Below are 25,894 nucleotides of genomic sequence, written 5' to 3' on the forward strand. Positions count from 1 at the left end.
TTTTTTCATGTGTCGAGCCCGACACCGACTGCGTCAAACGAAAAGAGTCTAATAGGCTGAAAAGTATTTGACCAAGTGTTGCAATTTGCAGAAAACATGGATATCAAAATAGGCAGCTCTTAAAAATTGATTGTAGCGTAATGCTAGGCTGGTTACAAAGTCTGTGAAGTCTTGTATAAAGTCTTTATCATATTTCGGTGGGTGGTACTCCAGTGCGCACAAAATCGTATTATCGGGTTTTATGATAAATGTTTGAAGCTCAAAACTGAAAAAATAATCTGGCCGTACCTGCCGGCAGATGAAGCTGGATTTGTGCACTGTTGCCCGTCCTCCACCTTGACCAGTGGTCAGGAGGTTGAAGTTCTGAAAAAGCAGTAATCTCACCAGCTTGAAGCCACGTCTCTGTGAGCAACATATAATCTAGTTTTACGTTTTGTAAAAAAGTCATTTAGTAGAAACGTTTTGTTCGCTAGCAATCTAGCATTCGGTAGGCCGAGACGGAGCGTCAGATCCTTGTCATCCCGCAGGGAGCTGTGACGTAAAGCCCGCAGGCATCCAAAATTCACACTATGGCGTCTACTCTGACGTTTTCGGAGCAGTGTCTCCAGCGGCAAGTGACTAATGTTGGGGTACAGTCGTGGCTGAATCCACCGTAATCCAACTCTATGGTAAGCCTTGACTTTCACAAGAAATCCCCTGTTTACTTCGTCTCTAAAGCCGCTTTCTTTGTATGACAACAGAAAGCGCAATGGTGGCGGGGATTTTGACGTTTGGTCCCCAATATTGATATTTAAAAAACACTGTTGTGTTTTGCTCAGATCGAATAGGGTCTGGCGGTCATATACAATTAGAACAGAGATAAATTGGCATAAAGCCTCAGTTAAAACTATAGTTAGTGTTAATCTGAGTAGAGCAGAAAGACTGCAACCGAATCATGCTGGCGCCATCGTGTCTTTCTCACGAAGAGTAACAGAGAATCTACTGGTGAAAGAGAAGCCAGGTCTCTGCTTTTTGCAGATTATGTGGTCCTAATGGCTTCATCTGGCCAGGATCTTCAGCTCTCACCGGATTGTTCGCAGCCGAGTGTGAAGCGACTGGGATGAGAATCAACACCTTCAAGTCCAAGTCCGTGGTTGTCACCCAGAAAAGGGTGGAGTGCCACCTCCGGGTTTTGGGAACGAATCTTGCCCCAAGTGGAGGAGTTCAAGTACCTCAGAGACTTGTTTGCGACTGTGGGAAGAGTGGATAGTGAGATTGACAGGCGGTACGGTGCAGCGTCTTCAGTAACGCGGATTCTTTATTAATCCGTTGTGGTAAAGAAGGAGCTGAGCCGGAACGCAAAGCTCTCAATGTACCGGTCAATTTACGTTCCCATCCTCAACTATGGTTATGAGCTTTGGGTTACGAAAGGACAATATCACGGGTACAAGCGGCCGAAATGAGTTTCCTCCGTCAGGTGGCAGGGCTCTCCCTTAGAGATAGGGTGAGAAGCTCTGTCATCCGAGAGGAGCTCAAAGTAAAGCCGCTGCTCCTCCACATCAAGAGGAGCCAGATGAGGTTGTTTGGGCATCTGGTCAGAATGCCACCTGGATCCCTCCCTCGGGAGGTTTTTAGGGCACTTCCAACCGGTAGGACGCCACGGGAAAGACCCGGGACACGTTGGGGAGGTTATGTGTCCCGGCTGGCCTGGGAATGCCTTGGGGTCCCCAGGGAGGAGCTGGGCAAAGAGGCTGTTGAAAGGGAAGTCTGGGCTTCTCTGCTTAGGCTGATGTCCCCGTGACCTGACTTCGGATAAGCGGAAGAAAATGGATGGATGGGTCTACAAATGTAGTGCAAATAGCATGGGGGGGGCGGGAATTAGAGGAATACATGAGCCACATACTTTCTCTTAATTTTCTCTCCATTCAGTGAATGTCTGGAAGTGGTGGTGGTGGTGGTGGAAACTTCTTCCATCATCTCTTTTATGGAATGTGAAATCTGAGTTTGCCTCAAAAGTTATTATACAGTAGTACCTCAACTTAACGAGTAACTTAAATGGGGCCTATAATGCAAAACCAATTTTCTTACCTATTGATACCTGTTTTTGTGTAATTAGGATCCCCATAAAAATTTGAAATCAAATCATGGAGTCATGGTGGAGAAATTTGTAAAACAATCGTGCCTTCTGCAAAACATATTTAGAATTTAGGACTTTACTGACATATTTTGTCATAGTTACGTCAGCGTGGGCTGAGCGATGTGGCAAGAAAAAGATCACAATAATTTTTTCATATCCGTTTTCGATTAATATCACAATTCTTTTTTTTTTTTTTATTATGAAAGCGGATTGTCCATGTGGAAATCGCTTTCAAGCGGGTTCCACTGATCACACACGTCCACAGGAGTCCAGCGTTCAGAGTTGAAAAAGGTTTTATATACCATCAATGATTTCAATATTCGACTTTTCATGTCATTCCTCTCCAAACTCTCAAAGCCCTCCTTCTCCTGCTGTTCTACTGTTAAAGACAACAGATGATTGTCTAATCATCTGTTGTCTTTGACAGTAGCGGTACCACCTGGGAAATCTTATCACCTATCAGCTGCGTTTCGTTTTTGCTAGTCTTGAAGCAGCAACGTTACATATGTACATTTTGAATGGGGGGAGACAGCAGCAAAACAACCGCTTCGTTCCGAGACCATTAAAGTTAGTCACCGTTCCACCACCAAAGTACAGCTGACATCAAAGACATGCGCAGTAAGGATAATTATAACCCGAAATTAGGGAAGATGCACTTTCATGTGCTACAATCCGAATGACTTTCGGCATGAACCACCCGTCTTGATCGGAATACAATTTTGATACAAACGTGTGTGATCGGGTCAGAATATTCCGAATTACATTTTTATACGTAGCATTTTAATTGCTGTTAGGTTTTTAGTCCGATTAAATGTATCCATGTGCACATAGGTTACGATTGCAAATCAGGTCAAAGAGGTTGTCTGGAAAGAAAACAAGTAGACACTCACATACACTTGATATTTAATGTTTTATAGTTCATATTGGAAAAACCCACATAATTTATTATTGTACTTTCTGTGTCTCTTAGTCTGTATTATTATTATACTATATAATTTATTGACTGACTATTTGTTTTGTGACGTATGAATTATATGCACTAATTGGGTTACTGCTTGCAAGACTTATTATTTGTGTTATTCAAATGATTCTCCTCCACAATGTCTCAGCCGCTCAGGGGATGTCATTGAGCCTCTTCTTAAGAAGCAGTGGTTTGTCCGCTGTCAGGAAATGGCCAAAAAAGCTATACAGGTAACTTGTATCTATGGTTTGCTGTTGCTGGTCCTGAGTAACCTCTGAAACAGTGACATTTATTGCCAGGCTGTGGAGGATGGACAACTGGAAATCATTCCACACTTTTACAACAAAACATGGAATAACTGGCTGTCCAACATCAGGTACTGTAGAATTGTCCTGACCTTAGACCTACATGGTTCACATAATTTGAACGTTTTCATTAATCTTACCAGGTCATCTATTGTGGTATGCTCGTCGTGTGAAATGACACCATTCTGGTGATGAACACATCCTTGTTTCATTGTTTGGGATGTGAACACTGCAGCTCTGTTTGTTTTGCAGTGACTGGTGCATTTCAAGACAGCTTTGGTGGGGGCATCGAATCCCTTCTTACAGAGTGAAGCTTTCTGGTGTTAAAGATGAACAGGAGGTTTGACCCATAGATGAGTACACGAGACATTGAATATTAAACAAACCTTATTTTTCAAGAACATTTTTAGTCCAAGTTGTCTGTCTATCTGTTTTGGCCCTGCAATGAGGTGGCGACTTGTCCAGAGTGTACCACACCTACTACCCGAATGCAGCTGAAATAGGATCCAGCAAACCCCCGCTAGCCCTCAAGGGACAAGCGGTAGAAAATGGATGGATGAATGGGAAATTCTTCTTTTTTTTTTTTTTTTGTCATGTTCCGACTCCCGATTTGGTATTGATATAACAAATTAGGTGGTGGGCAGAGTGTTTCAGGTTTATTTTTCTTTAAATCTCTGATTTAAGCGCTTCAATACAAGCCGTCCTGCAGCATTTTTACTTGTGCGCTGCTTGGCAGCGATTTATCATCCAAATGTCCTCCAATTAACAAACAAGGTTGTTTTTATTCTAATAGTTTAGTGAAGTTGTTTACAAAAGGTAAACATGCTAGGCTCTAGGCAGTTATTCATCACCTAAGCACACAATTGCACACAGGCTAGATTTACATGATAAGTGATAAGCTCTAAATGAATAATATTGCAGTCTGAAAAACATATGTGTCATTGTAAATACATATTAATTACTTACAACAAGTCTCGAAGACAAAAATAGATCATTAGAAAGTATCCAGAAAAAAATTTGTCAGCATCATTCATCATGCATGTAGCCAAAGACACCTAACACTCCATTTCAACTTAACGTTAAAATTCCAGACTATATGCCCCTAGTTTTTTCATGTGCTTTGAACCCGTTGGCTTACAAAAGGGTGAGGTTAATTTTTGGACTTTTTTGTTTGTTTGACAATATTAATGCAAATAGTTTTTAAATAAAAACAAGCAAACACACTGAATGGGTGTGTTGTTTTTTGTGCTATGGCGCCATCTGTTGGCGAGTTCGCTAACTGCAGGCAGTACAGTGCTGAATGCCCTTCCACTTCCCTTTTCCAAGCAAAAACAATTCTTATTTACTAAAACATCCCATGTGTGATGTTTGTCAGAGTGAAGTGAATTATATTTATATAGCGCTTTTTTCTAGTGACTCAAAGCGCTTTACATAGTAAAACCTATTTTCTAAGTTACATGTAAACAGGCTTCACGGTGGCAGAGGGATTAGTGCGTCTGCCTCACAATACGAAGGTCCTGCAGTCCTGGGTTCAAATCCAGGCTCGGGATCTTTCTGTGTGGAGTTTGCATGTTCTCCCCGTGAATGCGTGGGTTCCCTCCGGGTACTCCGGCTTCCTCCCACTTCCAAAGACATGCACCTGGGGATAGGTTGATTGGCAACACTTAATTGGCCCTAATTTGACTTGATAAAAACCCTTTTTCTAACTTTCCACACAATAAAATAAAAGTATGTATAGTTCGTGTTGATATCATACTGGAGGACTATCGGTATTGGATACTACTCAAGGCGCCTATATTGGTATTGTATAATAAGTAAAAGGGTTGTATGATTGTATTGGGACAGCTCTAATTTTCAGACAGCTGTCTATTGGTTTCATGTATTACTAGTACACCACAGTAACAACCTGGTCACGAACACATCAAGACAGGAAACAGATAGATAGAAGTGTTTAATAGGGTTGTTATTATTTAAAATCAAAAATAATTAGTTCAGAAAATAATGATTGTTCCAGTCAATGGTGTCAATTGCAATATTTTTGTTCGGTTTTTGTAGGAAGAGTGGGTCTGCGGAAGGAATGAGGACGAAGCCCGACAGCGAGCTACTATCAAATATGGAGTGAAGCCAGAGGACATCAGTCTTACTCAGGGTGACTAACCTCTTTAATACTATTTCCAAGTGAATTGACATTTGAATAACACCAAGATAACTAATATTTTAGGTTCACTTCTGTTGCGTTATTAACCAAGTTTAAAAGTACCTACAGTAAAGGGACATTCAAGATACATTGGAGAAAATAATCACTTTGGTGGGATGATGGAAATTGGTAAAAGAAAAATTCACCCAAAACATTTTAAATTTGATCTGACTTTGTTTATATGACAATTGCATGTTTTACAAATTGAAACACCAACCTACAAAAGGGTATTTAGAAAGGGTTTTTGAAAAGGGTGTTATGAAACTACAAGATATGTGTACATGAGTTACATTTAAGTCTTGTACAAACCCCGTTTCCATATGAGTTGGGAAAATGTGTTAGATGTAAATATAAACGGAAGACAATGATTTGCAAATCATTTTCAACCCATATTCAGTCGAATATGCTACAAAGACAACATATTTGATGTTCAAACTGATAAACATTTTTTTTTTGCAAATAATCATTAACTTTAGAATTTGATGCCAGCAACCCGTGACAAAGAAGTTGGGAAAGGTGGCAATAAATATTGATAAAGTTGAGGAATGCTCATCAAACACTTATATGGAACATCCTAGAGGTGTGCAGGCTAATTGGGAACAGATGGGTGCCATGATTGGGTATAAAAGTAGATTCCATGAAATGCTAAGTAATTCACAAACGAGGATGGGGTGAGGGTCACTACTTTGTAAGCAAATTGTCGAACAGTTTTAGAACAACATTTCTCAACGAGCTATTGCAAGGAATTTAGGGATTTTACCATCTACGGTCCGTAAAATCAGCAAAAAGTTCAGAGAATCTGGAGAAATCACTGCACGTAAGCGATTATATTACGGACTTTTGATCCCTCAGGCGGTACTGCATCAAAAACCGACATCAGTGTGTAAAGGATATCACCATATGGGCTCAGGAACACTTCATAAAACCACTGTCAGTAACTACAATTGGTCGCTACATCCGTAAGTGCAAGTTAAAACTCTACTATGCTAAGCCAAACCCATTTATCAACAATATCCTGAAATGCCGCCGGCTTGGTTGGGCCCGAGCTCACCTAAAATGAACTGATGCAAAGTGGAAAGGTGTTTTGTGGTCTGACGAGTCCACATTTCAAATTATATTTGGAAACAGAGGATGTGGTGTCCTCCAGAACAAAGAGGAAAATAACCATTCGGATTGTTATAGGCGCAAAGTTCAAAAGCCAGTATCTTGTATTAGTGCCCAAGTCATGGGTAACTTACACATCTGTGAAGGCACCATCAATGCTGAAAGGTCCATACAGGTTTTGGAGCAACATATGTTGTCATCCAAGCAACGTTATCAGGGACGCCCCTGCTTATTTCAGCAAGACAAGTGTTACAACAGCGTGGCTTCGTAAAAAAAAGACTGCGGGTACTTTCCTGGCCCGTCTGCAGTCCAGACCTGTCTCCCATGGAAAATGTGTGGCGCATTATGAAGCGTAAAATACGACAGCGGAGACCCTGGACTGTTGCACAACTGAAACTCTACATAAAACAAGAATGGGAAAGAATTCCACTTTCAAAGCTTTAACAATTAGTTTCCTCAGTTACCAAACGTTTATTGAGTGTTGTTAAAAGAAAAGGTGATGTAACACAGTGGTGAACATGTCCTTTCCCAACTACTTTGGCACGTGTTGCAGCCAGGAAATTCTGAATTAGTTATTATTTAAAAAAAAAAAAAAAGTTTATGAGTTTGAACATCTAATATCTTGTCTTTATAGTGCATTCAAGTGAATATGTGTTGAAAATGGTTTTCAAATCATTGTATTCTGTTTATATTTACATCTACCACAATTTCCCAACTCATATGGAAACGGGGTTTGTATATAATCTTTTCATTACTGCATTTTATATGTAATTTATTATTACTGTGTAGAGTGTGATGGCATTAATAAAGGTTGCAAACCAGGTCCCATCCCCAATTATCACTACAAATAACAAATATGTTGACTATCATGTAAGGTACATGTAAAAATGTAAAAAAAAAATATATATATATATAAAAAGAGAGACATAACTGCTATTATATGAATAATTTGGTTGCATATCAGGATTGTTAGCTTAAAAATATTTCCATTGCTAGGTTTTTTGATAATCTATTAATTAGTTTTTTCTGTATTGCATATGTGCACGCTGTGCTGGTCAGACCCTGATGTTCTGGATACATGGTTCTCCTCTGGGCTGTTTCCTTTTGCAATGCTGGGCTGGCCTCAGCAGGTACTGCACTTAATCTAGCAACACACACTCCACCAAATGACAGCCTTACTGATGTATTAGACAACATCCTTTCCACAGACCAGTGACTTTCAACGCTTCTACCCCCACACCCTCCTGGAGACTGGCAGTGATCTCATATTCTTCTGGGTGGCGAGGATGGTGATGCTTGGCACAGAACTGACTGGCCAGTTGCCTTTTAAACAGGTACAGTATACAAGTTTAACTGTTATATACATACTTTTAAAAAAAATATATCAAATTATTTCTGCTTCTTGAATCGAAGGTTCTGCTTCACTCTTTGGTGAGGGATAAACATGGCAGGAAAATGACAAAATCTTTGGGAAATGTCATTGACCCCCTGGATGTCATACATGGAGTCTCATTGGAGGTGTGTAGTACATGGAACAGTCTCTTCTTTCACACTATTACAGTCATTAAGATATTTGGTAAGATCTATTTTGTACACAAGCATTTGTTCGACAGGGTAATAGTGTAAATACAATGGGTGTGGTGTGTTGCATCCCTTGTGGATTAAGTAAATAGATAAAAAAATAAACAATCCAGAATTTTTATTGTAGGTATATTGTGACTGAGAAAGACAATATATTTTTGAAAAAAACTTTGAATGAAGGAAATTAAGTCATTTGTATCCCCCGATGCAAGCATTCTGACCCCCACAGGTGGGTTACAGTTGCACAGTTGGTGAAGTCAATCTGCTGCATCAGTGTAGTAAAGCTACATTTAATGTTAAATAACTTATTACTTAGCTTACGACAGTTTCCAAATAGCTTACCCAATAGTCGTTATGTGCCCATGAATCACACAGGTTAGACATGTCCCTTCAGGTAAGTACTCATAATATCACCTCATCATGTGGATAAAAGACATTTGTCACCCAAATCCTTTCTTCCATTCAAATGTTTTCCCCACTATGGGAAGGACCAAAGCGCTGTCAAAGAACCTCAGGGACAATATTGACAAAATTGAATATATAAAACCCAAAACCAGTGAAGTTGGCACGTAGTGTAAATTGTAAATAAAAACAGAATACAATGATTTACAAATCCTTTTCAACTTATATTCAATAAATAGACTGCAAAGACAAGATAATTAATCTTCAAACTGAGAATTTTTTTAATTTTTTGCAAATAGTCATTATAATTTAATGGCAGCAACACATTACAAAAAAGTTGGCACAGGGGCATGTTTACCATTGTGTCACATGGCTTTTCCTTTTAACAACACTCAGTAAACGTTTGGAAACTGAGGACACCAATTTTTTTTCAGCTTCTCAGGTGCAATTATTTCCCATTCTTGATTTATGTACGGATTAAGTTGTTCGACAGTCCAGGGTGTACATTGTCTTATTTTACGCTTCATAATGCACCACGCATTTTCAATGGGAGACGGGTCTGGACAACAGGCAGACCAGTCGAGTACCCGCACTTTTTTACTCCGAAGCCACGCACGCTGCAGTAACACGTGCAGAATGTGGCTTGACATTGTTTTGCTGAAATAAGCAGGGGCGTCCATGATAACGTTGCTTGGATGGCAACATATGTTGCTCTGTAACCTGTATGTACCTTTCAGCATTAATGGTGCCTTCACAGATATGTAAGTTACCCATGCCTTCGGCAATAATACACCCCAATACTATCACAGATGCTGGCTTTTGAACTTTGCGTCTATAACAATATAACAAAATGTTATATTGTTATATTGTATGTATGTGTGTGTATATATATATATATATATATATATATATATATATATATATATATATATATATATATATATATATAAATAAACCCTGTTTACATATGAGTTGGGAAATTGTGTTGGATGCGAATATAAAAGGAATACAATGATTTGCGAATCATTTTCAACCCATATTCAGTTGAATATGCTACAAAGACAACAAATTTGATGTTCAAACTGTTAAACGTTTTTTTTTGCAAATAATCATTAACTTTAGAATTTGATGCCAGCAACACGTGACAAAGAAGTTGAAAAGGTGGCAATAAATACTGATAAAGTTAAGGAATGCTCATCAAACACTTATTTGGAACATCCCACAGGTGTGCAGGCTAATTGGGAACAGGTGGGTGCCATGATTGGGTATAAAAACAGCTTCCCATAAAATGCTCAGTCTTTCACAAGAAAGGATGGGGCGAGGTACACCCCTTTGTCCACAACTGCGTTAGCAAATAGTCAAACAGTTTAAGAACAACGTTTCTCAAAGTGCAATTGCAAGAAATCTGGAGATTTCAACATCTACGGTTAATAATATCATCCAAAGGTTCAGAGAATCTGGAGAAATCACTCCACGTAGGCGGCATGGCTGAAAACCAACATTCAATGACCGTGACCTTCGATCCTTCAGACGGCACTGTATCTACAAACCCCGTTTCCATATGAGTTGGGAAATTGTGTTAGATGTAAATATAAACGGAATAGAATGATTTGCAAATCCTTTTCAAGCCATATTCAGTTAAATGCACTACAAAGACAAGATATTTGATGTTAAAACTTTATTTTATTTTTTCAAATAATAATTAACTTAAAATTTCATGGCTGCAACATGTGCTAATGTAGTTGTGAAAGGGCATGTTCACCACTGTGCCACATCACCTTTTCTTTTAAGAACACTCAAACTTTTGGGAACTGAGGAAACTAATTGTTGAAGCTTTGAAAGTGGAATTCTTTCCCATTCCCTTTTTATGTAGAGCTTCAGTCGTTCAACAGTCCGGGGTCTCCGCTGTCGTATTTTACGCTTCATAATGCGCCACACATTTTCGATGGGAGACAGGTCTGGACTGCAGGCGGGCCAGGAAAGTACCTGAACTCTTTTTTCACGAAGCCACGCTGTTGTAACACATGCTGAATGAGGCTTGGCATTGTCTTGCTGAAATAAGCAGGGGCGTACATGAAAAAGACGATGCTTAAATGGCAGCACATGTTGTTCCAAAAGCTCTATCTACCTTTCAGCATTAATGGTGCCTTCACAGATGTGTAAGTTACCCATGCCTTAGGCACTAATGCACCCCCATACCATCAGAGATGCTGGCTTTTGAACTTTGCGTCAATAACAGTCTGGATGGTTCGCTTCCCCAGATCAGCCTCTGCACTAGGACCAAACGGGCTTCCGTACAAGGTGTATAAAAACTGTCCGCAAGTGACCACAATCTTGTGGAAGCTCATGAGTGTTGTGTGGAAGAAGCAATCCATTCCAGCAGAGTGGCAAGAGGCAGTTGGAATATTCATCCCCAAGAAGCAAAATTCCACCAACATCAGCCAGTTCAGGACAATTGTTTTACTTAACGTGGAGGGAAAAGTATTTTTCTCTGTCCTGGCAAGAAGGATATCCAGCTTCCTCAGCAATAACTGCTACATCGATACAAGCTGTCAAAAAGCAGTACTTTCAGGCTTTCCGGGGTGCATAGAGCAGGCATCCGTGATCTGGGATCAGATACAGCGTGCCAAAAGAGAGAGGAGTAACCTCCACGTGGTATGGCTCGACCTGGCAAATGCCTATGGCTCAGTACCACACAAGCTGGTTGAGTTTGCCCTGAATTTCTTCCACGTTCCTGTGTGTGTCAGTAACATCATAGCCACGTATTTCAACAATTTGCTCATGTGCTTTTCAGTAGATGACTACATGACAGGATGGCAGCGGTTGGAAGTGGGAATTGCCATGGGCTGCTCCATATCGCCAATCCTCTTTGTGGCTGCATTTGAAGTGTTACTCATTGGAGCAAGGCAAATGGCCTAGGCCTGAAAACACCGTCAGTAGGAAGACTCTTCACTCTGAGAGGTTTCATGGATGATGTGACAAGCATCCTGCAGACCACCCATTGCACAGCAAACTGACCGTCTGGGCGAGGATGAGGATAAAGCCCGCTAAGTCCAAGAGCCTGTCAATCAGGAAGGGTGTGGAGAGATGAAAGGACAGTCTTCACAGCAGGAGGTTAGAAGATTCCACTCCTGGCAGAGCAGACTATCCGAAGCCTCGGGAGGTAGTATACAGCAGAGCTCTCGGACAGGCAGTTGGGGAGGGTGGTCCAAAAACAACTAAAAGAGGGGCTCGTAAGGATCGACGGCAGCCAACTTCCTGGGAAGCTGAAGGTTTGGTGTTACCACTTCACACTTTTCTACCGCGTGATGTGGCCGCAGAAAGTAGCCGAAATTCCATCTTCTCAGGCCAGCAAGATGGACAGCATCGCCAACGGTTATATCAGGAAGTGGCTGGGCCTCCCCCGCTGTGTCTCGGACACTGGTCTTTTCGGCAAGAACATTCTGCAACTTCCTCTAAAGTCCATCAATCTGGGTTACAGGCAGGAGAAGACTCGCCTTGTACTGGAGTTGAGGGAATGAAAAGACAAAGCTGTGAAGAGTGCAGCGGTGACTGTCCGCACTGGACGAAAGTGGAGGGCCCAGGTGGAAGTGGACCAAGCTGTCTCAAGGTTGAAATACAAGGATATTGTGGGAAGAGTCCGAGGCAGCTGGCAGGACTGGGATGGGGGAAACCATTCCAGTTCTGGTCCAAAGCCACGGGACAGCAGAGGAAGGCCATGGTGGTGGAAGAGGTCACACAAGTGGCACAAGACCAGTATCGGATCAAGGCCGTAACCCAGGGAAAACAGGGGGCATGGACTCACTGGGAGGATACCATCCAAAGAGTCATAACCTGGGCTGACATCTGGCAAACTCCTCAATCTTGGCTAAGCTTCCTTGTGAGGGCGGCGTATGACACCCTGCCATGCCCTCGAAACCTCGCCCAGTGATTCGGAAGCAAGAGCAAGTGCTCCCTGTGCAGCAAAGACAATGCAGGACTCAAGCACATCCTTTCACGTTGCAACGTTGCGCTGACGCAGGGGCGCTTCCGGTGGCGACACAATCAGGTGCTGAGGAAGCTGGCAGAGCTGTTAGAGAGATGCAGAGTCAGGGCAAACAACGCCACAGATCCCCACTGGCCCAACATCACTTTTATCAAACCAGGAGAGGTAGGACAGAAGACAGAGAAGGGAAGATCATCACTCCTGCTTACCCCTGATAAAAGCTGGGAGATGTACGTTGACCTGGACAAGCAGCTAGTCTTCCCAACTGAGGTAATACAGACAACACTAAGACCAGACGTTGTGATGTGGTCCTCAGCTGCTAAGAAAGTACCCATCATTGAACTAACCGTGCCATGAGAGGAGGGAATACCAGTAGCACATGAGTTCAAACGGTCAAAATACAGCGACCTAGCAGAGGACTGTGGACTGTGGAGATTGGATGCAGGGGCTTCGTAGGAGGTTCTGCGACCCGGCTCCTGCGTGCGGCGGGGCTGACCGGTTCCAGCCTGAGTAGGGCCATCAAGGAGTTGGCAAAGGAGGCAGAGAAGGCAAGTATCTGGATGTGGCTAAGAAGGAGGGGCAACACTTGGGGCTCAACACCCCATTGAGGTCAGTTGCAGAGAGTGGCGCGGGGAGACGTCCCCGCTTAGCCACTGCCCCCCCACCGCGAGGTGTCCTGGCTTGGGGGCGAAACTTCAGTGAACGGTGGCACCAGCTGACGACCCTGCAGCTGACCTCGAAGTGCACTGGAGGAGGTGCGACAGGCAGAGATGCCTAGCAGTTAGGTCTGTACGTATTAATTAATGTTTGTATATGTATATACATATATACATACATATATATGTATACATACATATATATGTATGTATATGTGTATATATACATATATATGTATATATATATATGTATCTATATACATTGGGGCAAAAAAGTATTTAGTCAGCCTCCGCAAGTTCTCCCACTTAAAATGATGACAGCGGTCTGTAATTTTCATCATAGGTACACTTCAACTATGAGAGACAGAATGTGAAAAAAAAATCCAGGAATTCACATTTTAGGAATTTTAAAGAATCTATGTGTAAATTATGGTGGAAAATAAGTATTTGGTCAACCATTCAAAGCTCCCTCTAATGGAAGGAGGTTTTGGCTCAAAATCTCACGATACATGGCCCCATTCATTCTTTCCTTACACGGATCAATCGTCCTGTCCCCTTAGCAGAAAAACAGCCCCAAAGCATGATGTTTCCACAGCCATGCTTCACAGTAAGTATGGTGTTCTTGGGATGAAACTCAGTATTCTTCTTCCTCCAAACACGACGAGTTGAGTTTATACCAAAATAGATACATGGATGATACAGCAGAGGATTAGGAGAATGCCATGTGGTCAGATGAAACCAAAATGGAACTTTTTGGTATAAACTCAACTCGTCGTGATTGTCCATAACAAACACAATGTTCAAAGATAAGGGTGTCCATATGTGCACTTGAAGCCAGCATATGGACACCCCATATCGGGCGGCCATTCTTCCAAATCACGCCTCTCCAGGTTTCACTGTCGTTGCCAAGATGAGCGTTAAAGTCCCCCAGCAGAACAAGGGAATCACCCAAGGGAGCACTCTCCAGTACTCCCGCAAGGGAATCCAAAAAGAGTGGGTACTGCTGTTTGGTGCGTAAGCACAAACACAGTCAGGACCTGTTCCCCCCACCCGAAGGCGGAGGGAAACTACCCTGTCGTCTAATGGGTTGAAGTCCAACGTGCAGGCTTTGAGCCGGGGGACAACAAGAATTGTCACCCCAGCCCATCGCCTCTCATTGCCTGCAACGTCAGAGTGGAAGAGAGTCCAGCCCCTCTCGAGAGAACTGGCTCCAGCTCTTGCTGTGAGTCAAATTGAGTCCGACTATATCTAGCCGGAACTTCTCCAGCTCGTGCACCAGCTCAGGCTCCTTCCCTTACAGCGAGGTGACTTTCCACGTCCCAAGAGCTAGCTTATGAAGCCAAGAATCGGACCGCCAAGTGCCCTGCCTTCGGCTGCTGCCCAGCTCACACTGCACCCAACCTCTATGACCCTTCCCATGAGTGGTGAGCCCATTGGAGGAGGGACCCACGTTGCATCTTCGGGCTGAGCCCGGCCAGGCCCGGCCACCAGGCGCTCTCCATAATGCCCCACCTCTGGGCCTGGCTCCAGAGGGGAACCCCGGTGACCCGCGTCCAGGCGAGGGAAATCTAACTCCTTGATTTGTACTTTTCACCATTAAATCAATCAATAAATGTTTACTTATATAGCCCTCAATCACGAGTGTCTCAAAGGGCTGCACAAGCCACAACGACATCCTCAGCTCAGATCCCACATCAGGGCAAGGAAAAACTCAATTGGACAATGAGAAACCTTGGAGGGGATGCAGATGTGGGGACTACCCTTGGGCGACCGGTGCAATGGACGTCGAGTGGATCTGGCATAATATTGTGAGAGTCCATTCCATAGTGGATCTAACATAATAGTGAGAGTCCAGTCCATAGTGGGGCCAGCAGGAGACCATCCCGAGCGGAGACAGGTCAGCAGTGCAGAAACGTCCCCAACCGATGCACAGACGAGCGGTCCACTCCGGGTCCCGACTTTGGACAGCCAGCGCTTCATCCGTGGCCACCGAACCTGGTGTCTAGCAGGACCAATAATCAGCATTTCCGTTTTCTCAGCGTTGAGTTGCAAAAAAGTTAGCGGACATCCATTGTTTAACTTCATTAAGACACGCCTCCAGCTGACTACCATTGGGCGTGTTGGTCAGCTTTGGAGGCATGTAGAGTTGGGTGTCATCAGCATAATAGTGAAAGCTCACAGCGTATTAGCATATGATGTCACTTAGTGGCAGCATGTAGATGCTGAAGAGTGCAGGACCAAGAACTGAACCCTGGGGAACTCCACACGTTACCTTAACATAGCCCGAGGTCACATTACAATGGAAGACGAACTACATCCTGTTAGTAAGATCGGAGTTAAACCAAGACAAGGCTAAGTCTGACATACCAATATGTGTTTTGATACGCTCTAATAAAATATTATGATCGATGGTATCGAAAACAGCGCTAAGATCAAGAAGCAGCAACATGAATGACGCATCAGAATCCATCGTTAGCAATATATCATTAGTCATTTTTGCGAGGACTGTCTCCGTTGAGTGATTTGCCCTGAAACTGGATTGAAAGGGTTCACAGAGATTGTTAGACGCTAAATGTTCATGTAGCCGATGTGCAACAATTGTTTCGAAGATTTTTGAAATAAACAGGTTCTCGAAGAAGTCCCAAATGGCACGGTTAAGGTTAGCTCTAGCTGTTTTTAATGCTTTTAAGATGGCCACAATCCTACTAGTACCTTAAAAACCCCAATCTCCTCCCTCAATGATTCACTCACCCACATCATAATGAAGTGCTTCGAGAGGCTGGTAAAAAAACACATTGTCTTCAGGCTTCCCTCCCACTTTCGACCCATACCAGTTTGCTTTTCGCCCTAACCGCTCCACAAAGGACGCCATTTCCTCTGCACTCCACCTGAGCTGAGAACATCTGGAAGGAAAGGACACACGTGCAGATGTTGTTTCTGGACTTTAGCTTGGCGTTCAACACCATCATCCCGCAGCACTTGGTGAGCAAGCTGGCCCCCCTTGGATTCTGTACCCCACTATTCAACTGGCTGTTTGACTTCCTCATAGACAGACCCCAGTCTGTGAGAGTGGGCGACAACACCTCCAGTGCCATCTCCCTGAGCACCGACTCCCCCCAGGGCTGTGTCCTGAGTCCGCTGCTGTTCACATTGATGACCCATGACTTCTGCGCCAGGTCCACTACTAACCACATTGTGATGTATGCGGACGACAACACTAGTGGGCCTCATCTGTGACAAAAATGACATGGACTACAGAGAGGAGGTAAAACATCTGGTTGACTGGTGCAGAACCAACTACCTGGTCAATGTCGACAAGACCAAAAAGATCATCGTCAACCTTAGGAAGCACCAGTCCAGCCACGCTCCACTTTTCATCAACAGCACAGCGGTGGAGGTGGTAAGCAGCACCAAGTTCCTGGGGCTGCATATAACTGACAATATAACCTGGTCCCTACACACCGGAGCTCCTGGGGAAAAAAAGCTCAGCAGCGCATGTTCTTTTTGCGTCGGATGAAAAGAGCACAGCTCCCTTCCTTCATTCTCACCACATTCTACAGAGGCACTATAAAAAGCCTACTCACCAACAGCATCTATGTCTGGACTGGAGCCAGCAGTGCCTCAGACTGTAACCTCAGACTGTAAGTCTCTGCAGAGAGTGGTGAGGCCGGCGGAAAAGATCATTAGGACTCCTCTTCCTCCTATCCAGGAGACCGCAAAAAGCCGCTGCCTGACCAGGGCTCAGAAAATCTGCAGAGACTCCTCCCACCCCCACCAAGGACTGTTTTCACTGCTGGACTCTAGAAAGAGGTTCCGCAGCCTCCGAAGTAGAACCTGGATGTTCTGTAACAGCTTCTTCCCTCAGGCCGCAAGACTATTGAACGCATCATAATTACCCCCTCAATTCCCCCGAAAAATGGATTAACTTGCTGGAATACAAAGACAATATAACATACATCCATAAACCTGGATGCATGTGAAAAAGTGCAATATATTTATCTGCATATAATCAGTATTGTATTTATTTATATCCGCACCTTATTGCTTTTTTTTATCCTGCACTACCATGAGCTAATGCAACGAAATGTTCTTATCTGTACTGTAAAGTTAAAATTTGAATGACAATAAAAAGGAAGTCTAAGTCTAAAACATGATGGTACCACATTCTGGGTCAGCGAGGTGTTGAAGATGTCTGTGAGAACCCCAGCTAGCTGGTCTGCACATCCTTTAAGCACCCTGCCCGGTAATGTCATCATGTTCCGCTGCTTTCCTGGGGTTCACTTTCCTCAGGGTTTTCCGGACATCCGCTGTGTCTAGGTTGAGCGGCTGCTCATCAGGGCGAGGGATGGATTTTCTCGCCGGAGTGGTGTTAAGTGCCTCAAACCTTGCAAAGTGGTTGTTTAGGTCGTTAAGGAAGCTGATGCTGTTGTCACAGGGACAGGGGGGCAGCTTTATAGTCCGGGATGACATGTATGTCCTGCCAAATTCGTCTAATGTTCGTGGGGTTCTTAAAGAAGTCCTGTACTTTCTGACTGTGAGCATGCTTTGCAACCCTAATGGCACGGTTCAGGTTAGCTCTGGCTGTTTTAAGTGCTACCATGTCGGCAGATTTAAAAGCGTTGGTCCGAGCCTTAAGCATTGCACGTACTGTACCTCACTGTTCATCTAGAGTTTCTTGTTGGCCCGTGCGGGGATATTCTTGATGACACCAACATCCTCCATGCACTTCCGAATGTATGCGGACACAGACTCTGCATAGTCCTCCACACATGTGTGATGATTGTCGGTGGCGGTTGCCTTGAACATGTCCCAGTCTATGCTTTCGAAGCAGTCTTGTAATGCTTCCATTGCTCCCTCTGGCCAGGTCCTCACCTGCTTCACTGTAGCTTGCTTTCTGATCAGCAGAGGTTTGTATGCAGGAATTAGCATCACAGATAGATGGTCTGAGGAGCCGAGTATATACTGTATATGTGTATATATGTATGTATGTATATACATACATACATATATATGTATATATATGCATGTATATTATATGTATCTCTATATACATATATAGAGATTCATATATGTATCTATATATGTAATTTTATGTACAGTATACATACACACACATATTCATATATATTAGAGCTGTCAAAGAGTTTTGCTCATGACTTCGGATGGCAACTAATATAAGGTTTTTACGATTCTGATGTAATCTTTAATTATGCTCAATCGATTCTCTTATTGAATCTCAGTTGGGAAAAAAGGTTTACAAACAGGTCGATTAGCATCAATTGTGTTTAGTTTAGAAGAAACATGATTGTACAAACCCAATAGTGAGGTCTTAGGATACCCCCAGCTTCAATGGGGTGGTGTCAAGGCCTGGGATTCCCTCAGGAAAAAAATATTTCTGAAAATAACCATAATATAATAATTCGATACATATTATAATGTATAAATAAACAAAATACAACATCAATTTATTTCTGACAATTACACAAGAATGTTCGGTAAAATGTTGAACATTTTCCTATAGAAATTAGAATTATTCTTTTTAAATTAATGTATGAAATGAGCAATCAAAAATATGTAAAACTATGTCAGCCAGTGACAAATTCAAGCAAGTCAAGTCCAATAGGACTGTGCTGCCATTTTTCAATATTGCAACCATCAACTACGAAGATTAGTTATTGTTCTTATTTTTATTAGAATGTTTGGGACAATTATATGCTATGTTTGAAATGAGTGTGGAAAGATTTAGACTTACAGGCTCCGAAATATACTCATGAGAAGACTTATTAGTTCATGTCACAAACACAATTCAGTGATCAATTTAATATTTTTGATTAATGAACATGCTGGTCAGTGGCCTTACACCTATTTTGAGAAATTAAATGTGCTGTACATATAACCACTAGTAAGTGTGAACCGATTGACTGATTGTGAAAGTGCATTTTTATTATAATTGTGTTTTTCCTTTTAGAAGCTCCAACAGAAAGTTATGGAAGGTAACCTCGACCCCAGGGAAAAGGTGGTTGCCATGAAAGCTCAGGTCAGATCCTTTTTAACTCACTGAGCAGGCTCATTACCGCCTATCCTATCTAACTCCCCCATCTGCTTCCCACAGAGAAAATACTTCCCTAAGGGGATCCCTGAGTGTGGGACTGATGCGCTGAGATTTGCCCTCTGCTCTCATAAGATGCAGGGTTAGTGATTATCATCACACACTGAACTGTTAAACACATCAATAAATTATGTTTGGAGGTATGAATGTGTGGCAGGAAGAGAAGATGTGGTCTGAAATGTTGTCTTTCTACCATTTTTTTTAAGACAGAACTATTCTGAGTTTGGTAATAGGTAAATCATCCTCTCACACTGACTTCCATCTTTTTTAGGAGAAGACATCAGTCTATCATTCTCCCAGGTCCTGAGTTGCAGGCACTTCTGTAATAAAATATGGCAGACACTGAGATTTACTCTGGGTGCACTTGGTGACACTGCACCTGTGGGGACGCTGGAAAAGGTACACCAGTCTTTTGTAAATTTAGACCTGGAACAACACAAAGGAAACATTGTTTCATTTCAGTCAAGATTATTATCACATTTTACATAACAATACAAAAGTATTTGTCTGTTTAGATGTATTCTCTTACGTGCATAGGGATAACATTAACAGAAAATGTTGTGTATCCAAAATAATACACGGGCTTGCTTCATTTGACATATGTTTGACCTGAAATGTGCTGACTTCCTTTCGTATACAAAGGGAGATTACATTGTGGTTGGAAAACAGGAAGTCTGTGCTGTCCATTCTGCCTCATCAACACTTTTTAGCTGTTAATCTTGTAGTTTGTGTTAGGCTTGGACCCTAGATGTAAACAATGTACATGAAGAAAGTCCTTTAATACCAGCTTTCACACGATGGAAAATTCTAAAACCGCAAAGTAAAAATTAACAAAAGGAGAAGCAATGGTGCAAGACAGGATAACTAAAATTAATAGATTTTTCCGTCTAGTAGCGAAAATCTGTCTTTTTTTTATCTCTGTCAAAATATTCAACTTTATTTTCCCTTTTTCTTCATTTTTTACGACCTACAATGTGTGTTAAAATCTTGATCCGTCTCTTCGCCATACATGCCAAAAACTTTCGAGTTTTCCCGTACTGAGTATGGTTGTTGATGATCAATTCCGGTTTTACGTCTGCAATGGTAAAAACTACGGTTTTCTATTAAAAATGATTAACTTACAAATCGAAGCTCCGTGGCAAAGCAACTCCACGGGCAGGGGACAAAATATACAGGAAATATTAATGATTGTAGCTGAGATAGGCACCAGCGCCCCCCGCGACCCCAAAAGGGAATAAGCGGTTGAAAATGGATGGATGGATGTTTTGACATTGAATAGTTGAATAATTTTTAAACATAAACAAATGACAGCAAGATATTTTTTATTGCATATTATAAATCACAAATGGCTATTCAGATTAAGGAAGTTAGCTGACAGAATAAACATTGATTGTACTCTTAATGATTTTTGCCTTTGGAGTAGTTAGAAGTGGCGAGGCAGTCGAAAAGACAAAAATTGCCTATAAAATCCAAGGCAGAATCCACTAAATCAGAAACAAAAAGGAAAATGCAAGCTGCTCAGGAATTTGCAGGAAGACTCATGTCAGAGCCATCAAATCAAAAATGCCAAAGTAATGTGTGAATGAAGCAAACTATTATGTAAATAATGTGAATAACTAGATAAACCATCTGTGGCTGTAAAGTGAACACTAGTAAGGTTGTAAATACTGTATAGAGTAGGCTAACCCATGTGGTTCCTGTGGATGTGAACACAAATTGTAATTATTGTTTTGACTAAATAACATAGTGACTGAAACAGACATAGAGAATGGGGTATGCATTTATGTAAACTGTTGATCATTTTTAAATTATTTAAACACTAAGACATCTTTAAATGGAGCTTTTTTTTGCAAATTTGCCTCGTTAAGCAAAAAAAATCTAGCTGGTTTTAGCCAGGTTTTGCTGAGATCCATGACGTTAAGATTGTTGTCTCTAATGCCCACATAAACTAATAATGTTTTGGGAGACAACGATCTGATTTTTTAAAAGCCCATATTATAGGTAGTGGGCTGTTTTGAGGAATTTTTGTTAATGGTATCCATAGTAGTGATATTAATAATCTTATGTTTATTTTATGTAGTGTGCCTTAAATAATTTCGATCATATTTAGGAATTGATATGATGGGGATCTTGAGATTATTAGCTTGGTGTTGGGATAGATTGAACATGTCATAGTAAAAAAGAAAAAAGAGGAACACTTGACCAAAGAGAATGGCAGATGCAGGTGGAAATCTGGGAACCAGGGCAATGTAACAAATTTAAAATTGAAAAGCCAATTATTATAAAAAAACATGAAATTATGTCCATTTTTTGGGTGGGGATTCCATCACAGAACAAGAACAGTTTTAACAAATTATCAAGGGCCCAAAGGTAAACTGACAATTGTTCCCTAGATGTCTGTATGTAAACTTCTGTCTTCTGTTATTTCTATTTTTGTTCTTTAGACCGCTCCTTTGAGTAGCATGGATCAATGGATCTGCTCTCGACTATACAGCACAGTAGATCAATGTGAGGAGGCCCTTGAAAAATATGATCTGCACACTGCCACAGCTGTCTTGTACGCTTTCTGGGTCCACAACCTTTGCGACGTTTACATGGTGAGGAGCAAAGCACATGGAGCCAAGTAACAGAAATATTTAACCATTTACAAGGCATTAAAGAGTCTGAACTAAGCTAATCTAATCATGACTAGATATCCGGTAATAATTTTCCTTTTTGTGTGTGTCTTGTAGGAGAGTGTGAAGCCAATGCTAAAGAAGCAGAATGAGGAAGCAGTGGTGGCTCAGAATGGCAGCATAGGGAGATCGGCACCAAGCGTCATCCTCTATCACTGTGTGTCCACATCTCTGGCACTCCTCTCCCCATTCATGCCCTTCATTACAGAGGAGCTGTGGCAGAGACTCAAACCCTTTCGAGCTGAAGCTGCAGCCCAGAGCAGCTTGTGTTTGCAGCCTTACCCTTCCTCATCTCAAATGGTACCACTCATTCACATTGTTTTTTAAATATAGCACAATACAGAGCTTCGGCCGAGAGTCATGCAGGGCTTACTTTCAACCTTGCTTTTACAGTTTTATCTGATTTAAGATTGAACATAAGAAACAGTATGCCAAATTTACGGTTCAGTACGTAGCTTGATTTTAAGGTCACGATTCGATACGTTTTTTGTATCATCAACAAACACTTAGCGTGTAGCCGAATGGGCAAAGTAGTTGGAATGTAACTCAAGCAGAAGGAGTGGATAACGTCAGCCAAGAATGTTGAAATCATATCTTAACGGCTGACATTTATTCATGAAAATGTAGTAAAGCTGCATTGAACCAAATAAATGCAAAAAAAAAAAGCTGCATTCCCCTCTGGTTGCACACATAGCGTTTATTTGTAGGAAAGTACAACAATGTACACAAGCGCAACTGAATGTGAATCATCGTTCTACTTTTAGTAAATACAGGTTCCTTAATGCAGCTTTAAAAGTTCCAGTGTGTAGCCCTGCTCAATATAATCACTTTAGTATCGATCCTTTACTGTTACTACCCTAGGTATCGACACTACCAATATATGGATTGTTCCGCCTTCCCCTTATGTGTACGCCCGGTCCTGTTGCTTGTGTTGTTTTTATAGTTTCACTCCAAGCTCTTGATTAATCCAAATGTTGATTTCATCTTAATATCTGGTTACTTTCTGCTGTAAAAAGGTGTCATTTCTAGAACTCTGTTAAAGTGAACTAAGCACTTATTCTTCTGTTGTAGTTTTTTTTTTTTTTTTTTTTTTTTTTTTTTTACATTTTTTGATTGTATTTTTTACATATACAGTCCAAAAAAACAATTAAACACAATTTTTTTTTCTCCTCCGAAAAAGTAACCCACACAAATATTATATAAAATAAAATAAAGGTAATAAACCAAAAAAAAACATGCACTAATCCAGTGGTTCCCAAATGGGGGTACGCGTACCCCTGGGGGTACTTGAAGGTATGCCAAGGGGTATGTGAGATTTTTTTTTAAATATTCTAAAAATAGCAACAATTTAAACATCATTTATAAATATATTTATTGAATAATACTTCAACAAAATATGAATGTAAGTTCATAAACTGTGAAAAGAAATGCAACAATGCAATATTCAGTGTTGACAGCTAGATTTTTTTGTGGACATGTTCCATAAATATTGATGTTAAAGATTTTTTGGGGAAGAAATGTTTAGAATTAAATTCATGCATCCAGATGGATCTCTATTACAATCCCCAAAGAGGGCACTTTAAGTTGATGAATACTTTTATGTGTGGAAATCTTTATTTATAATTGAATCACTTGTTTATTTTTCAACAAGTTTTTAGTTATTTTTATATCTTTTTTTCCAAATAGTTTAAGAAAGACCAATACAAATGAGCAATATTTTGCACTGTTATACAATTTAATAAATCAGAAACTGATGACATAGTGCTGTATTTTACTTCTATATCTCTTTTTTTCAACCAAAATGCTTTGCTCTGATTAGAGGGTACTTGAATTTAAAAAATGTTCACAGGGGGTACATCACTGAAAAAATGTTGAGAACCACTGCACTTGTCAAATAAGTACATGCACGTATCGACATTAAGCCCCAAAAAACTGCAGTTTGAATGTTCCCAAAACAGTGCAGCAATACACAAAAGCAAACAAAGGGCTCATCAATTATCTACCTTTCAATTACTTGTACTTTTCAATTGGGATTAAGTTTGAGATCAATCTATTTTATATAATTTAGGAAACCACCCTATTCCTCCTGAAACTTCACAGAACAACCTTTTGTCAGCATATTTTTTTCCAATGTAAGGAAATAAAGAATATCTGGAGAATATCTTTCAGAATATCTGCTCCAGCCTTCCAATTCAACACAATTAGTATTTTAGCAAACAAAGTAGTAAATGCAAGCAAGCTATTTTTGGATTTGCTAAGAGAAGATGACAGAGGGGCTACCACAAGTAGTCCACATAGAGGATTCGGTTTGGTCTTTTCACCAATTCAATTAGCAGAGACAAAGTAATAAACATTTCAGTCCAATAACTGCACAGATACGGGCAAAGCCAAAACATAATTATTAAGTTAGCAGGAAGCTTTTGACACTGATCACATAATACAGATATTCCATGATACTACTCAGCCAGCTAGATCTTGGTATGTTAGGTATGATGTATTAACTTGCATTAAACAAAGGCTATGTCTCGCCACAAATACAGTACTTATGAACTCTACTGAAAATCTCTGTCCAGCTCTCATCAGATATGGTCACTCCTAAGTTACCCTGCCAAAGTAACATGATTGAATTCAGAGACTCAGAGCCTTAAGGTAAATTATATAAAACTAGAAATAGTCTGCAAACCAAAATGGCACTTTCACTGAATCCAAATTCTGAATGAGTTTTTTTTTTGTCAAAGCGGAAGTAGAAGAATGGATGGGAGAGTGAACCAGAGCCTAAAGAGAAACTGGTTTAGTTGAGGTATCCGCCATAATGAAAGGGGATCAAATGTTTTATATTGCAGCCAATATTTAAGAATTCTAATGTTGGTGGTCCAGTAGTAAAACCTAAAGTTTGATAGTGCTTATCTTCCCGGCAATTTGGATGTCTTTAAATATTGTTCGTAACCTGTCTGTCTTTTTTTTTTTTTTTTCAAAATTAAGTTTGCACAGTCATGTGCCTCACAACACAAATGCCCTGGGTTCGATCCTCGGACTTGCGGACTTGTGTGGAGTTTGAATGTTCTCCCCGTGAATGCGTCGGTTCCCTCCAGGTACTCCGGCTTCCTCCCACCTCCAAAGACATGCACCTGGGGATAGGTTGATTGGCAACACTAAATTGGTCCTAGTGTGTGAATGTGAGTGTGAATGTTGTCTGTCTATCTGTGTTGGCCCTGCGATGATATGGCGACTTGTCCAGGGTGTAGCCCGCCTTCCACCCGATTGTAGCTGAGATAGGCACCAACGCCCCCCGCGACCCAAAAAGGGAAAAAGCAGTAGAAAATGGATGGATGGATGGATGGATATCATCAATGTTATTTTGTTTTTCTAATTATTTTTTTAATTTATTAATTGATTTTTTTTGTGGCGTCGCGCGGGTTTTGCTTCCTATTTTGTGTTGTCCGTGCTCCTGTGGCCCGGCCTTGCGCTGTGGGGTCTGTGTTGGTGACTTGATGCGGTGGAGGCGCGGCCCCCTTGTCTGGTTTCGATGCTGTGTCTCGGTTGTTTAGGCGGTGGTGTGTTTGTGGGGAAGGTGTTCATGTCTCTTGCTTGCATGTTGGCGTTTGGGCTGAGTTGCGGGCTGGCGCTGGTTGGCCACCGTGATCCTGCTGGCGTGTGGTTACCGGTTGCAGTTTTTTTCGATCGCTTTGATTTGATCAAGTTGTGCTGGCTGTCAGGGGGTATTGCAGTGGCTGTGTCTGCTGCTGTTTGTTTGTGGTGTGGACGCCCGTGGCTGCTGGGTCTGGTGCAGGGGGGTGGCCGAA

The 25,894-nt window shown here is 41.5% G+C and overlaps 1 protein-coding gene across 3 annotated transcripts in view; it reads left to right on the plus strand.

The window, feature by feature from the left end:
- Nucleotides 1-25,894, plus strand: part of vars2 (valyl-tRNA synthetase 2, mitochondrial) — an 83,013-nt gene that overhangs the window by 43,343 nt on the left and 13,776 nt on the right. For all 3 annotated transcript variants that reach the window (XM_061908301.1, XM_061908299.1, XM_061908300.1), the window contains exons 15-26: nt 3,226-3,307; nt 3,377-3,453; nt 3,635-3,722; nt 5,438-5,531; nt 7,743-7,813; nt 7,892-8,017; nt 8,097-8,201; nt 19,276-19,344; nt 19,420-19,498; nt 19,688-19,815; nt 21,861-22,013; nt 22,149-22,391. In XM_061908301.1, coding sequence (XP_061764285.1) covers nt 3,226-3,307; nt 3,377-3,453; nt 3,635-3,722; nt 5,438-5,531; nt 7,743-7,813; nt 7,892-8,017; nt 8,097-8,201; nt 19,276-19,344; nt 19,420-19,498; nt 19,688-19,815; nt 21,861-22,013; nt 22,149-22,391 — 1,315 coding nt within the window. The remainder of the gene's footprint in view (nt 1-3,225; nt 3,308-3,376; nt 3,454-3,634; nt 3,723-5,437; nt 5,532-7,742; nt 7,814-7,891; nt 8,018-8,096; nt 8,202-19,275; nt 19,345-19,419; nt 19,499-19,687; nt 19,816-21,860; nt 22,014-22,148; nt 22,392-25,894) is intronic.

The sequence above is a fragment of the Nerophis ophidion genome, linkage group LG08 (genome assembly GCF_033978795.1).
Source record: "Nerophis ophidion isolate RoL-2023_Sa linkage group LG08, RoL_Noph_v1.0, whole genome shotgun sequence".
Lineage (NCBI taxonomy): Eukaryota > Metazoa > Chordata > Actinopteri > Syngnathiformes > Syngnathidae > Nerophis > Nerophis ophidion.